The sequence below is a fragment of the Heterodontus francisci genome, chromosome 5 (genome assembly GCF_036365525.1).
Source record: "Heterodontus francisci isolate sHetFra1 chromosome 5, sHetFra1.hap1, whole genome shotgun sequence".
Classification (NCBI taxonomy): domain Eukaryota; kingdom Metazoa; phylum Chordata; class Chondrichthyes; order Heterodontiformes; family Heterodontidae; genus Heterodontus; species Heterodontus francisci.
In genome coordinates, this window is record NC_090375.1 from 58,848,191 (window position 1) to 58,862,397 (window position 14,207).

Genomic DNA, 14,207 nt, shown 5'->3' on the forward strand with positions numbered 1-14,207 from the left:
AGTGGCTTAAGAGGAGATTTGATAGAGGTGTTCAAAATTTTGAAGGGTTTTGATTGGGTTAATAAGGAGGAACTGTTTCCTATGGAGAAAGGTCAGTAACTAGAGGACGCAGATTTAAGGTAATTGGCAAAAGAACCAGAGGCGACATGAAGAAAAAATCTTTTATGCAGTGAATTGTTATGATCTGGAATGCACTGTCTGAAAGTGTGGTGGAAATAAATTTAATAACTTTCCAACTTTTCAAGTTTCCATACTTGAAAAGGAAACATTTGCTGGGCTCTTTCAAAGAACAGGGAAGTGGGACTATTTGGATAGTTCTTTCAAAGATCAGGCAAAGGCAGGATGGATCAAATGGCTTCCTTCTGTACTGTATCATTCTATGATTCTAAGGTTGCAATGGGGAGGGGGGGGGGGGGGGGTGCGTGGGGGTGGATGGTGACGAGGCAATGGATGGGTTTGAACGCAAGGATGAGATTCTTGAAGTTGAGATGTTGGTGGACCGGGAGCCAACCAGTGATGATATGTTGACAACTTCTGGGTTGCTATTCGAATAACATACCGCCATACTACCATACTCAAATGACCATAGGACTCAAAGATGGCTGTGTAAAGTTCACAGCCTCGACCAGAGTTGGGGTTTAAAAGATAATGATTTCCTCACCACCAACAGCACCATAGAATATTAGATCAGGAACAAATTTCCTTGGAGTTGATTTGAGGTTAATTGACAACTTGAAGAAAATAAGCTATATTGGTATGTATTGAGAAGGCAATTTGAGGTTTATAGCGACATTCACAGCATTATTTGATTTTTCTTTCAGGGAAGGTGCGGGAAGAACAAGTGTTGCTTGAAATAAGGGGTCAACCATCAATGATGGGAAATGCAGAGATAGAAATTCATGATAATTTCATACATAGAGGGTTTTATTGAGCTGACTAGCCTATTCTTGCACTGGTCTCTCCTATTTTAAACTATCAATTTTTTTTGTTGTTCAGCTGTTCCATCTGATTTACTCTCAGCAAGACATTGTTCGTCAGTTGGCAAAACAGGTTGGATGGCAGGACAACTTGACCAAACTCTACGTCAAAGAATCATACGAGTCTCGAGAGGCCAGTCTATCAAGCTCATTTAATAGTTGCGCCATAGACTTACTTAAGAACTCGGATCAGAACCAAGATTTCATCCAAGAACAAGGCAAAGAGCTGATCAATCGCATGAATAGCCAACCAGACTTTCAGGACTCTGAGGTCTTTCTCCCCTTCAACATGGATCTCAATGAAGATGTTTCAGAAGGACATTCTGACCTTTCCATGTCTCCTAGCTTTCCGTCCAGCAAGATGAAGTCTTACGATTCCTTGAACTTCAAGTCATTCGATTCCTTGGACCGCACTAGCCATTCCTCCACCAATACAATAGACAATCCTGGCTCAAGTGAAGCTGTTCTCTCAGACATTTCCGAAGATGCTTTCTACCAGCCCCTGTCACCTTTCACACTCCCGTCCTTTGATTTGGGAACGGAAATGGGGAGCACCAGTTCCTTTACCACCATGGAGAGTGGAAATCTGACTCCGGTCAGCACATCCGAAACACCATCTCCTCTGGAGAGTTTCAAACCCTTTCCAGGGATTCGGACATGGAAAAGCTCCAGTCTCTCCAATGTCCTGGATGACGGTAGCTACCAGGAGAATCTCCCCAGTGACGATGCTTCCAATACCAGCAACCCACAGGTATTGCAGCCTTTCTTGATCTCATAATTTTCTGCACATTGTATGCAGTTCTGCGCACTGCACCTCAGAAAGAATATATTGGCCCTAGAGGGTTACAGTGCATATTGACCAAAATGATACTGGTGCTAAAAGGATTAAATTATGAAGACAGCTCGGCCACCTTGGAGGGAAATTAGGAAGCACTTTTTCACACAAAGAGCAGTAGAAATCTGGAAGTCTTTGCTCCAAAAGGCTTTGGATGCTGTGTGGACAATTGAAACTTTCAAAACTGAGAGCGATAGATTTTTGTTGGGTATAAAGGGATATGGAACAAAAACAGGTCAATAGAGTTGAGGTACACATCAGCCAAGAAATAATTGAATGGTGGAACAGGCTCGAGGGGCTGAATGACCTGCTCCTGTTCTTGTATCCAAGATGAGGGATCTCTGTGTTGGGGAACTAAATACTTTTTCCCCACTTTTGACATCTGTTGTCAACATCCCAGGCAGGCTATAGGACAGCACAAACTCAAAGTAAATCTCCATGTTCCCTACCTCACAACAACGAAATATCAGAATCAAGCTTGCACGTGGAAAGCAGATGGTCACCCAATGTGGCCCTGAGTAATTTTGACAGACTTTTACCCTATATCTAACCCAAGCTAGAGGGAACTTTACACTATATCTAAAGTGCTGGAGCTGAAATTGAAGCGCTCAATACTGATATTCTTATTAAAAATTGGAATATTCTTTGTAAAAATTGGAAGAGCACCCCCAATACAACATTAATCATTCTTCAATCTCTGAAAAAGATTTGAACGCTCTTCTAGTGGCTTGTGGAAAAGTATAAGTATAATAAAATTGAAATTATTTTTAACACAACTTTGATCAGGTTATAAAGTCTGTAAGTTTTCTTTTCATAGCCTCTGCATGTTCTTAATCATTTTAAATGAGACTCCTGAGGATGATCTTTGAAGCCAAAGTTTGACTGCCCTCTGAAGTGATCAGTTTGTTTCCTTGAACATCCTCACTAGTCCTCCTGAAGTTGGAAGCTCACATTGGAGAACAATTCCATGGTGGTCCTTCCGTACTTTACCCATGAGACCAGCTGTGAATCTCGTCATTCAACCTGGGCCAGAGAGAACATTGACGTTGAGGCCAATCTTGTCCTCATCCAGTAGCTATGTACATGCACTTTTTAAAGTAACTCAATCCATCAGTCAGATCAATCAGGTAACAACACAGGAACACTTAGGGTGGCTGCAGTCCATCTAGTCAATATTAAATTCCTGAACGGATCCTTTCAATAACCTCCATAAATATGTCTTTAGCTACAATCCCTCACAAGTTACATGTATACCACAAAGCTCCCATTCTTTAGTGTCGTCTGTGTCCACCTAGAGGGCTTGAATGTTTTCTGTGTGCCTGGTGATCAATACTGGACATAACACTCAAGGTTCCAGTCTGGTCAGCATGTATTTCGAAACATAGAAAATAGGAGCAGGAGTAGGCCATTCGGCCCTTCGGGCCTGCTCAGCCATTCAAAAATGATCTTGCCTGATCGTCTAATTCAGTACCCGGTTCCTGCTTTCTCTCCGTATCCCTTGATCCCTTTGGCATTAAGAAATATATCTGTCTCCTTCTTGAATGTATTTAATGACTTGGCCTCCACTGCCTTCTGCGGTAGAGAATTCCACAGGTTCACCACCCTCTAAGTGAAGAAATTTCTCATCTCAGTTCTAAACATCATACCTCGTATCCTGAGACTGTGACCCCTGGTTCTGGACTCCCCAGCCATGAGCAACCTCCCTGCATCTAGCCTGTCTAGTCCTGTTGGAATTTTATAGGTTTCTATGAGATCCCCTCTCATTCTTCTAAACTCTACTGAATATAGGCCTAGTCGACCCAATCTCTCCTCATAAGTCAATCCTGCCATTCCAGGAATCAGCCGAGTAAATCTTCTTTGCACTCCCTTCATGGCAAGAACATCCTTCCTCAGATAAGGAGACCAAAACAGCACACAATACTCCAGATGTGGTCTCACCAAGGCCCTGTATAACTGCAGTAAGACATCCTTGCTCCTCTACTAAATCCTCTTGTAATGAAGGCCAACATACCGTTTGCCTTCCGAACTGCTTGCAGCACCTGAATGCTTGATTTCAGTGACTGGTGTACAAGGACACCCAGGTCTCGTTGCACTTCCCCCTTTCCCAATCTATCACCATTCAGATAATCTGTCAGGTTATGCAAGATCTGAGTGACTGGAGAGAGTGTTCTAGGTAAAGTACCTTCTTCAGGCAAGAAGGAAACTTAAGCCCGTCTCCTCTTCATCGTAAAGGTTTCCACATCCATATCATTCCCACTGCCTCCCCTGCCTCAACCCTTCTACTGCTGAAACCCTCATCTATACATTTATCACCTCCAGAATTGACTATCAAAAGGCTGACCATCCTTCCACCGTCCTATTAAAAATTTCAGCTCATCCAAAACTCTCTTGCCTGTATCCTCTCCTACACCAAGTGCCCCTTATTGATATGTCTTTGATGACATATTTTGGCTCTGAGTCCCCCAAAGCTTCAACCTTGTGTTCAATCACTTCATATCTTCACCACTCCCTATCTCTGCAACTGCAGCCCTACAACCGCCACCACCCCCACCCCCCACTGCTAGCTCTAGGCCCACGCCCTGAAATTATCTCTTTAACTCCCTCTCCACTTTTAAGTCTGTCCTTACAACCTACCTCTTTGACCAAGATTTTGATCAATCCTCCTAATATCTGCTTCTTTGACTCAATGTCCATTCTTTGATTGTACCTCTGTGAAGCTCATTGGGTTACTTTTATATATCAAAGACGCTTTATAAATGCAAGTTGTTGCGATAGTAGTAGTACATAGCTTGTTAAAATTCATAACCAGGCAGTGAAAGATAGAACTGGAGCTAAGTCTTCACACACTTACAAGTTTTTATTTACAGAGACACACATTACATATCATGCACCTCCAGCCACCACAGTTTCAGCCTGCTCCTATATATGAACACAGGTGAGTCCCCAATTAAGGCCCACCACCTGAAAACAATTAAACACCCAATTAATATGAAGTTAACATAGCTGAAGGCTTCCTGATGGAGAAATGATCTCGGCCATGTTCTACCTTTGTTTCCCAGCAAACACCAGAAGAGGAACTTTGCAACTTGCTGACAAACATCATCTTCTCTGTAACGTGGCGAGGAGTAGAGGGCTGTGAGGATGCAGCATGGAAGGAGCGAGGGCAAATCTTTTCTGTCCTAACCAAACTTGGGACAGCCTGCGAGCTGGTACGTCCACCAGATGAAATCAAAAGAAGGTTGGTGTCACGTCTTAAAACTTTGTACAAATGAAGTGGATTATCCTCCCCCTCCTCCTCCTCTTCTTCCTCCCCCAAACCCAACCATTAACCTGAAAGAAAACATTGTTAAAAAAAATGCGCACTCTTTATTAGAAGTGAAATTCTTCTCATCCTTGATTGTTTTGTGAATGCTCAGCTTCAGTTAAATGGGAATGTTTCCATGAAAAAAGAATGTTCAGGGAGGATGTTTTTTCAAGTGTTGGAGATTCCAAGGGATCGAACTAATTTGAACATGAACAATCTCAAAATCTACAGCAAGAGGCCACAGAAGGGAACAGTTTAGATTTAATAGGTTTGATTTTGAGTGCCCTTGTCTGGCATTATCACAGCGGCAAAAGCCTCAAAATAGGGTCAGTAGCCTTAACACTGGTAATGTGACTGGCGCCATTTTGAAAAGGGCCTACTGCTGGGTGATCAAAGTGCTCACCTGTTTAATATGGGAATCAGGGACTGCGATTGCCATTGTAGTTAGGAAATGGAAAGGAGAGGCCTGCAAAAGGTATATGTTGAATTATTCTTGTGGGCCCCAGAGGAGCAGGAATGTTCATCTGGATCCACAAATATATCTGGGCTGCTGCTGCTCTGGGACTTCCAGCCTCTGCAATTGTGAAACCTCCCGCCCTGGTGCAACTTACCTTGCTGGTGGCAGCTTTGCCCAATTTTCAGGCTGCAATCTAATGAACTGTGTCAAGATATCTGTTTGGTCCCCTAAAAGAGGTACCAAAATGATAGGGGCCTCTTGGCTGTTGAAACGGGCAGCCAGCTAGTGTGCTCCACCAGCCACAAAAACATCAATGTTTATCCCAATTACTTTATAGAGAGGGTCCTAATCAAATGGAACCTTTTGCTCAAGGAGGCAGGGGAAATAAGTGGTGTTGCAAATGTAAGAAGGAATTGGATAGATATTTTGTAGAGAAAGTGATTGAGGAGCATGAGACTTCGTCTTTCATTTTCATGTCGCTTTTGATCTTGTGGCAGTAATTGAGCTGACAAATTCAAATCACACTTCTCCCAATTTTCCACTTAGGATTTTCACTTGGTCAATATCCAATGGTGTAGACTAGTATGAACTTTGGAGCCAACCTAATGGACATCAACAATCTCTCCAGTTCTGTACATTTCTGCTTTTTGACAGTGCAAGATGTGATTTCCATTTGGTATTCTCCAGTTTTCTCCAGAATTATCAATGAAGCCATTCCAATGCTTATATTGCCGAAACAACTATTTTATCAGGTTCCAGGTTCAAGTCCCACTTGAGGGCTTGAGCGCAAAAATCAAGACTGATGCTCCAGTGCAACTGAGGGAATGCTGCACTGTTGGAGGTGCCATCTTTCAATTGAGACTTTAAACCGAGGCCCCATCTGCTCAAGTGAATGTAAAAGATCCCATGGCACTATTTCGAAGAGGAGCAGTGGAGTTATCCCCGGAGTTCCTGGTCAATATTTATCCCTCAATCAACATCACAAAAATAGATTATCTGCTGATTATCGCATTGCTGTTTGTGGAGTTTGCTGTGCGTAGTTTGCTGTGCGCATACTAGCTGCTGCGTTTCCTGCATTACAACAGTGGCTACTCTTCAAAAAGTACTTTGTTGACTGTAAAGCACTTTGAGACGTCCAGTGGCCATGAAAGGTGCTATATAAATGCAAGCCATTTTTTATGTGCCAGCTTGGCTCAGTTCCAGGTACATTTGTCTCTGGGTCAGTAGATTGTGGGTACAAGCCACATCTCAGGGATTAAAATAAATTGGGAGGCAGTGGCGTAGTGATATTGTCACTGGACTAGTAACCCAGAGGCCCAGGGTATTGCTCTGGGGACATGGGTTCAAATCCCACCACAGCAGAAGGTGGAATTTGAATTCAATTAATAAAAAATCTGGAATTAAAAAGCTAGTCTAATGATGGCCATGAAACCATTGTCGATTGTTGTAAAAACCCATCTGGTTCACTAATGTCCTTTAGGGAAGGAAATCTGCTGTTCTTACCTGGTCTGGCCTATATGCGACTCCAGACCCACAGCAATGTGGTTGACTCTTACATGCCCTCTGAAATGGCCTAGCAAGCCACTCAGTTGTATCGAACTGCTACGAAGTCAATAAAAAGGAATGAAACCGGACGGACCACCCGGCATCGACCTAGGCACCGGAATAGACAACGGCAAACCCAGCCCTGTTGGCCCTGCAAAGTCCTCCTTACTAACATCTGGGGGCATGTGTCAAAGTTGGGAGAGCTGTCCCACAGACTAGTTAAGCAACAGCCTGACATAGTCATACTCACGGAATCATACCTTACAGACAATGTCCCAGACACTGCGATCGCCATCCCCGGGTATGTCCTGCCCCACCGGCAGGACAGACCCAGCAGAGGTGGCAGGAGAGTGGTATACAGTAGGGAGGGAGTTGCCCTGGGAGTCCTCAACATCGACTCTGGACCCCATGAAGTCTCATGGCATCAGATCAAACATAGACAAGGAAACCTCTTGCTGATTACCACCTGCCGCCCTCCATCAGCTGAAGAGTCAGTATTCCTCCATGTTGAACACCACTTGGAGGAAGCACTGAGGGTGGCGAGGGCACAAAATGTACTCTGGGTGGGGGACTTCAATGTCCATCACCAAGAGTGGCTCGGTAGCACCACTACTGACCGAGCTGGCCGAGTCCTAAAGGACATATCTGCTAGACTGGGTATGCGGCAGGTGGTGAGGGAACCAACAAAGGGAATCTTTTCTGAAATAGAAACAAAAAGTGCTGGAAAGACTCAGCAGGTCTGGCTGCATCTGTGGAGAGAGAAGCAGAGTTAATGTTTCAGGTCAGTGACCTTTCATCAGAACTGGCAAAGGTTAGAAATGTAATGGGTTTTAAGCAAATTAAGCGGGGGTGGGGCAAAAGATAAAGCAAGGGAAGGTGTTGATATGACAGAGGGTCATAGAGAATAACTGACTGGAAGGTCATGGAGCAAAGGCAAAGGGTGTGATAATGGTGTGGTGAAAGACAAAGTGTTCATGCAGAGAGGGTGTTAAATGACGGAATAATGAACAGTCTTGGCCAAAAGCACAAACATGAAAAAACAGTGGGTAGGCACATGGTAAAAAAATGAATGATGAAAAAAACTAAAATAAAAGAAATTTTAAAAAAAGAAAACTAAAAAAGGGGCCAGTCATGTTCTGAAATTATTGAACTCAATGTTCAGTCCGGCAGGCTGTAGTGTGCCTAATCAGTAAATGAGATGCTGTTCCTCGAGCTTGCGTTGATGTTCACTGGAACACTGCAGCAATCCCAGGACAGAGATATGGGCATGAGAGCAGTGGGGTTTGTTGAAATGGCAAGCAACCAGAAGCTTGGAGTCATGCTTTCAGACTGAGCGGAGGTGTTCCGCAAAGCAGTCACCCAATCTGCGTTTGGTCTCACCAATGCAGAGGAGACCACTTTGTGAGCAGTGAATACAGTATACTACATTGAAAGAAGTACAAGTAAATCACTGCTTCACCTGAAAGGAGTGTTTGGGGCCTTGGATAGTGAGGAGAGAGGAGGTAAAAGGGCAGGTATTACACCTCCTGCAATTGTGTGGGAACGTGCCGTGGGAAGGGGACGAGGTGTTGGGGGTAATGGAGGAGTGGACCAGGGTGTCGCAGAGGGAACGATCCCTTTGGAATGCTGACGGGAGGGGAGGGGAAGATGCGTTTGGTAGTGGCATCACGCTGGACATGGCGGAAATGGTGGAGGATGATCCTTTGGATGTGGAGGCTGGTGGGGTGGAAAGTGAGGACAAGGCAAACCCTGTCGCGTTCCTGGGAGAGAGGGGAAGGGGTGAGGGTAGAAGTGCGGGAAATGGGCTGGGCACGGTCGAGTGCCCTGTCAACCAAGTGGGGGGAGTCCTCGGTTGAGGAAAAAGGAAGACATAATCAAAAGTGTTGTCGTGGAAGGTTGCATCATCAGAGCAGATGCGTCAGAGACGGAGAAACTGGGAGAATGGAATGGAGTCCTTACAGGAGGCAGGGTGTGAAGAAGTGTAGTCGAGGTAGCTGTGGGAGTCGGTGGGCTTATAATGAATATTAGTACACAGCCTATCCTCAGAGATGGAGACAGAGAAGTCGAGGAAGGGAAGGGAAGTGTCAGAGATGGACCATGTAAAGGTGAGAGAAGGGTGGAAATTGGAAGCAAAGTTGATGAAGTTTTTCAATTCAGGGCAGGAGCAGGAAACAGCACACATACAGTATTGTACTTGCCCTGGGAGTGATTGATGGTATTCTGTATAGTGAGCTTTACTCTGTATTTAACCCTTGCTAATCCTGCCCTGGGAGTGTTTGATGTGACAGTGGGTGCCTGAAATGCAGAGTGTTCAATGATCCAAATGAATTGTTGTAAATCTGAAATAATCGAGCTGAGATTGAAAGGCGAGTGTGAACCCATTATAGTATTGGCCACTACAACAGGAACAACTGAGGACAGTCACACGTTGAAATGACTACACATTAGTACAGTGAGGTAGTTAATCGGTTTAATAAATAAAAACAAGGTGCTGGAAATACACAGCAGGTCTGGCAGCATCTGTGGAGAGTGAAACAGAGTTAACGTTTCAGGTCTGTAACCATTCATCAGTCTAATACTCTGGGAATGAAGTTTTTTTTTCCTTTTTTAAGAAAAAAAGCTGGGAAGTGCCAAACATTATATAAAGGCCATCTCAGTCAGGCTATGTGAGAAGGACAAAAAAAGAAAAAACTTGCATTTATATTGCACCCTTCATGACTTCAGCATGCCTCTAAGCACTTTGCAGCCACTTTTGAAGTGTAATCACTGTTGTAAAGTAAGGAAACACAGCAGCCAATTTGCAAACAGCAAGATCCCACAAACAATAATGAAATAACGATCTGATAATCTGTTCTAGTGATGTTGATTGAGGGATAAATATTGGTCCGGACACGGGGAGAACTCCCCTGCTTTTCTTGAAATAGTAATGTGGGATCTTTTACATCTACCTGGGAGGAACGAGTCTCAAATTGACATCTCATCCGAATGACAGCAGCTTTGACAGTTAAGGGCTCCTTCAGCACTGCGTTGGAGTGTCATCCTGGATTATGTGCTCAAGTCTGGAATGACAATCTGAGAGTGCAATACACTGAGCCAAGGCTGACACTTTGGGCTCAATTTTAACTCGCTCAAAACCCATTCACTTAGAGAGTTAAAATCAGGCCCTTTGTGTTTAAAGTAGTTCCAAAATAGAAAGGAGTAAAGTGGAATCTGAACGGTGGAAAGCGGCAAGAAAATGGAGGAGTCGGTTGCTGAAGTCAGTCATCAGATTGCAGGGCTGTTGGGTAGATTTTGTTGTGGGTTTGAGTGTATAATTTTTTTTGTCTGAATTACAGCCTATTGGAGATGATGCTGGAGTCTGCATTCTCCGATATTAAGGACTCCACCAGCACTGCGTTAACAAGCCACATCCAAAACATCCTGAAGCTGCTTCGACTGCTTCAGGACTTTCTCTTTTCAGAAGGGCAAAGCAATCAAGTGCTGTGGAGTGAGAAGGTAAGCAGTGGGTGGGGGTGGGGTAAGAGGGCAGAATCAGTCTCGCCACAATGGAACTAAAAGAGGGGTGCACATTGTATGGTGGAATTCATGAGCCTTACAGGCCAGAACGTCCCAGGTTCCATTACTAGTTTGTGATGAGTCACCTCATCTCGGCTGGATGGAATGTTGCTTGGAAAGCAATAATTATCATCGCTGTGTCAGTATCCTGGATCCGAACAGCATTGTGGGAACACCCTTACCACATTGACTGCAGCAGTTCAGGAAGAAGGCCCACCACCACTTCCTTGAGGGCAATTAGGGATGGGCAATAATGCCCGTCTTTGCCAGTGATACCAACATCCTGGGAATTAATGTAAAAAATTAGGCTCAGCGCTGAATATGGAGGGCTTTGATTCCCATTCATCATTACAATCCTTTGACTCTTGTTGTAAAGTACATGCTATTGGATGAGGGCAGGAGAGGACTAGTCTGTGATTCCTCCTGCAGTCAAATAACCTATCGTAACTTACAATGTGGATTAACAGCCCCTGTGTATATTACAGTAGGGGATTAGCAGTGTGTGTATGAATATGTGTATGTATCTATAATCAATTATTTATTCAACAACCTTCCTGTTTTCAGATCCTAGAAGGTGTTATTAGCTTATTGGACAAGCTAGCTGTTTGGTACCATTCAGACAATGGAACATCTGACTTGAAGGAAATGGCTCAGATTGGCCTCAGAATTATCCTGGGCTACATTGTACAGGAAGACATGCAGGTTTGTAAGCTTTCACTTGTGAAAAATAGCACAAGAGCAACACCAGGACACCAGCAACTCTGAGGTTTCAGTCCTTGACAACCACACCTCTTCACGTCCTTGTCTCTTTCATCTCCTTGACATTCTCCAAACCCTCTAATTACATATTCTAGTGCTAGGAAAAATTGCCTTTTGGGAAGGTCCCTCTTAAGTTACTAACTCTCTTTCTGATGCCCCTCCCCCTCCAGGACATGGCTGCCTCTGTTGAGCCGCACAGGGATGAGATTTTAAACTGGATACATTGTGGGGACTAGGAGCCAATGTTGGCCAGTAAGGACAGGGGAAAAATGTGAGTGGGTTCTGTTGCTTGATAGGATACAGGTAGTAGCATTTTTGATAAGCTGAGGTGGAGGATGGAAGCAGGTCTATTGAATATTTTAGAGTCTAGTTAGTTGAGCTTATTGCTGATAAGCTTGCAGCTTTAACAGTGATTCCAGGAGGTTTTAGATCCTCTGAGTCAGTGTACTGAGATTGGCAGTCTCACTTCCTCCGTGATACTTTTGTGATGAAAGATGAAGATTGATCAGAATGATGTCCCAGAGAGAGACAGACCCAATTTTTTCAAATGTTGGTTTACCCAGTAGAACTAACCTTTTCTGTTCTCAGAGACTTGCATATAAGTTACATACATGACTTATTTGCCTATCTCTACTTAGTAGACCTCTAAGCTCCACTAATCTCACTTTCCATCAAGAGGCTGATGGTGACAATATCTCTGATGTGTCAAACTTATAATTAGCAACTTTTTAATTACTTGAGAAAAGTCAGGTCTGCTCATTGTGTTTTTTTTCAACTTTAGCTTTAAATAATAATGGTAAACCAGTCAATCTAAGAACGCTACTAAAATTCATAGATTCATCCAACAAAGAAGGCCATTCATCCCATCGAGCCTGTGCAGGATCTTTGAAAATGTCATTTGATTGCTCTTTCCTTAGCCGTATAAATGTTTCCTTTTCAAGTATAGATATAATTCCCTTTGAAAGTTACTACTGAATTTGTTTCTACCACTTTTCAGAGAGTGCATTCCAGATCATAAAATCTCACCGCATGAAAAAATGTTGCATATCTCCCCTCTGGTTCTTTTACTGATTGTCTTCAATCCATGTGCTGTGATTATCAACCATTCTGCCAGTGGAAAGAGTTTCTCCTTATTTATTCTATCTAAATCCCACATCATTTTGAACACTTAAATCTCCTCGAAACCTTCTCTACCTAAGGAGAACAATCCCAGTTTCTCCGCGTAACAGATGTCCATTCCCTCTCTCTCTCTCTCTCATTGAAAATGCTTGAGATACTTAGCAAGTCAGGCAGCGTCTATGGAGAGAGAAGCAAAGTTAATGTTTCAGGTCGAGGACCTTTCATCAGACCTTTCATCTGATAACAGGTTATCAGATCTGAAACGTGAACTCTGTTTCTCTCTCCACAGATGGTGCCTTGACTGCTGAGTATTTCCAGCATTTTCTGTTTCTCTTTCAGATTTCCAGCATCCGCAGTATTTTGCTGATGTCCCTTATCTCTAGTTTCACTCTGGTAAATCTCCTCTGCACTCTTTCAAGGTCTTTCTAATGTGTGCTGCCCATAATTGGACACAAAACTACAGCTGAAGTCTAACCATTGTTTTCTAAAGATTTAGCACAACGTCCTTGCTTTTGTACTCTGTACCTTTATATAGAAAGCTAAGGATCCCGTATACTTAATTAACAGCCTTATCAACTTATTTGACCACCTTCAAAGATTTGTATATGTGAACTCCCAGGTGTCTCTGTTCCTGCACCCCCTTTAAAATTGTACCATTTGTTTTATACTCCCTCTCCTCATTCTTCCTTCCAAAATGCATCACTTCACTTGTATATAACCTGGTTAGCTCACACTACAGTTCTGGTCTTCCTATTACAAAAAGGATATAGAGGCACTAGAGAAGGGGGCAAAAGATTTCCAAGAATGATACCAGAACTGAGAAATTCTAACAAAAGACTAAACAGGTTGGGGCTCTTTTCTCCAGAAAAGAGAAGTCTGAGGGGTGCCTTCATAGAGGTCTTGAAAACTATGAAGTGGTTTGATTGCGTTGAAGTAGAGAAGATGTTTCCACTTCTGGGGAATCCAAAACTAGGGTTCATAATATACAAGTAATGTGAGAGATTTTGGAAAGCCAGTACAAGATAAGGATGGTTCTCCTAGGTACTTCTTGATAGGACAACATCTTTCTCCATTTAACATAAAGCTAGGCACACTTGAGCTGTTTTGATCACTGATGAGAACTAACAGTTAGCTATGAAAGGCTTTTGTTCTCACAGTGCTGTCTTGCTCTTAGAGTATAAGTTTTAAATGTATCCCTAGCTCCCTGACTCTATTTAATGCCCATTAAATCGCAAGATATGCAGAAAAATGTCTTGACTGTTTCAGGTATTGCCTCTGCATTCAGTTCACTGCTTTTCAACTCTCCTCAGGTGTGTGCGATGGCCTGTGTGAAACTGCATAGCCTCCTTCAGACCATGCCGATACGGAAGGAGGAGGCCTGTTTCTTGCTGGGAAAACTGGACGTTCACCTCACCAGATCCATCAAGGGAAAGACCGAGATCTTCTCTTACCTGATGCCCATTGTCCGCACTCTCATGGACCAGTGTTACCAGTTGCTTGAGCTGCAGTACCAACTGCCATCCCTGCCACCCACCAATGGCAGCCCGACCTTCTTCGAGGATTTCCAACATTTCTGTGTCACCTCTGAATGGAGATTATTCATGGAAAGACAAGTGAGTATTTTATGCACCTAAGCATGGCTTGATATGTCTACAT

General features: G+C 43.5%; 1 protein-coding gene across 3 annotated transcripts in view; it reads left to right on the top strand.

Moving 5' to 3' along the window:
- The window catches only part of nbeal2 (neurobeachin-like 2), a 314,989-nt gene that overhangs the window by 209,129 nt on the left and 91,653 nt on the right, over positions 1 to 14,207 (top strand). For all 3 annotated transcript variants that reach the window (XM_068031502.1, XM_068031504.1, XM_068031503.1), the window contains 5 exons: positions 997 to 1,728; positions 4,872 to 5,050; positions 10,454 to 10,613; positions 11,238 to 11,375; positions 13,862 to 14,164. In XM_068031502.1, coding sequence (XP_067887603.1) covers positions 997 to 1,728; positions 4,872 to 5,050; positions 10,454 to 10,613; positions 11,238 to 11,375; positions 13,862 to 14,164 — 1,512 coding nt within the window. The remainder of the gene's footprint in view (positions 1 to 996; positions 1,729 to 4,871; positions 5,051 to 10,453; positions 10,614 to 11,237; positions 11,376 to 13,861; positions 14,165 to 14,207) is intronic.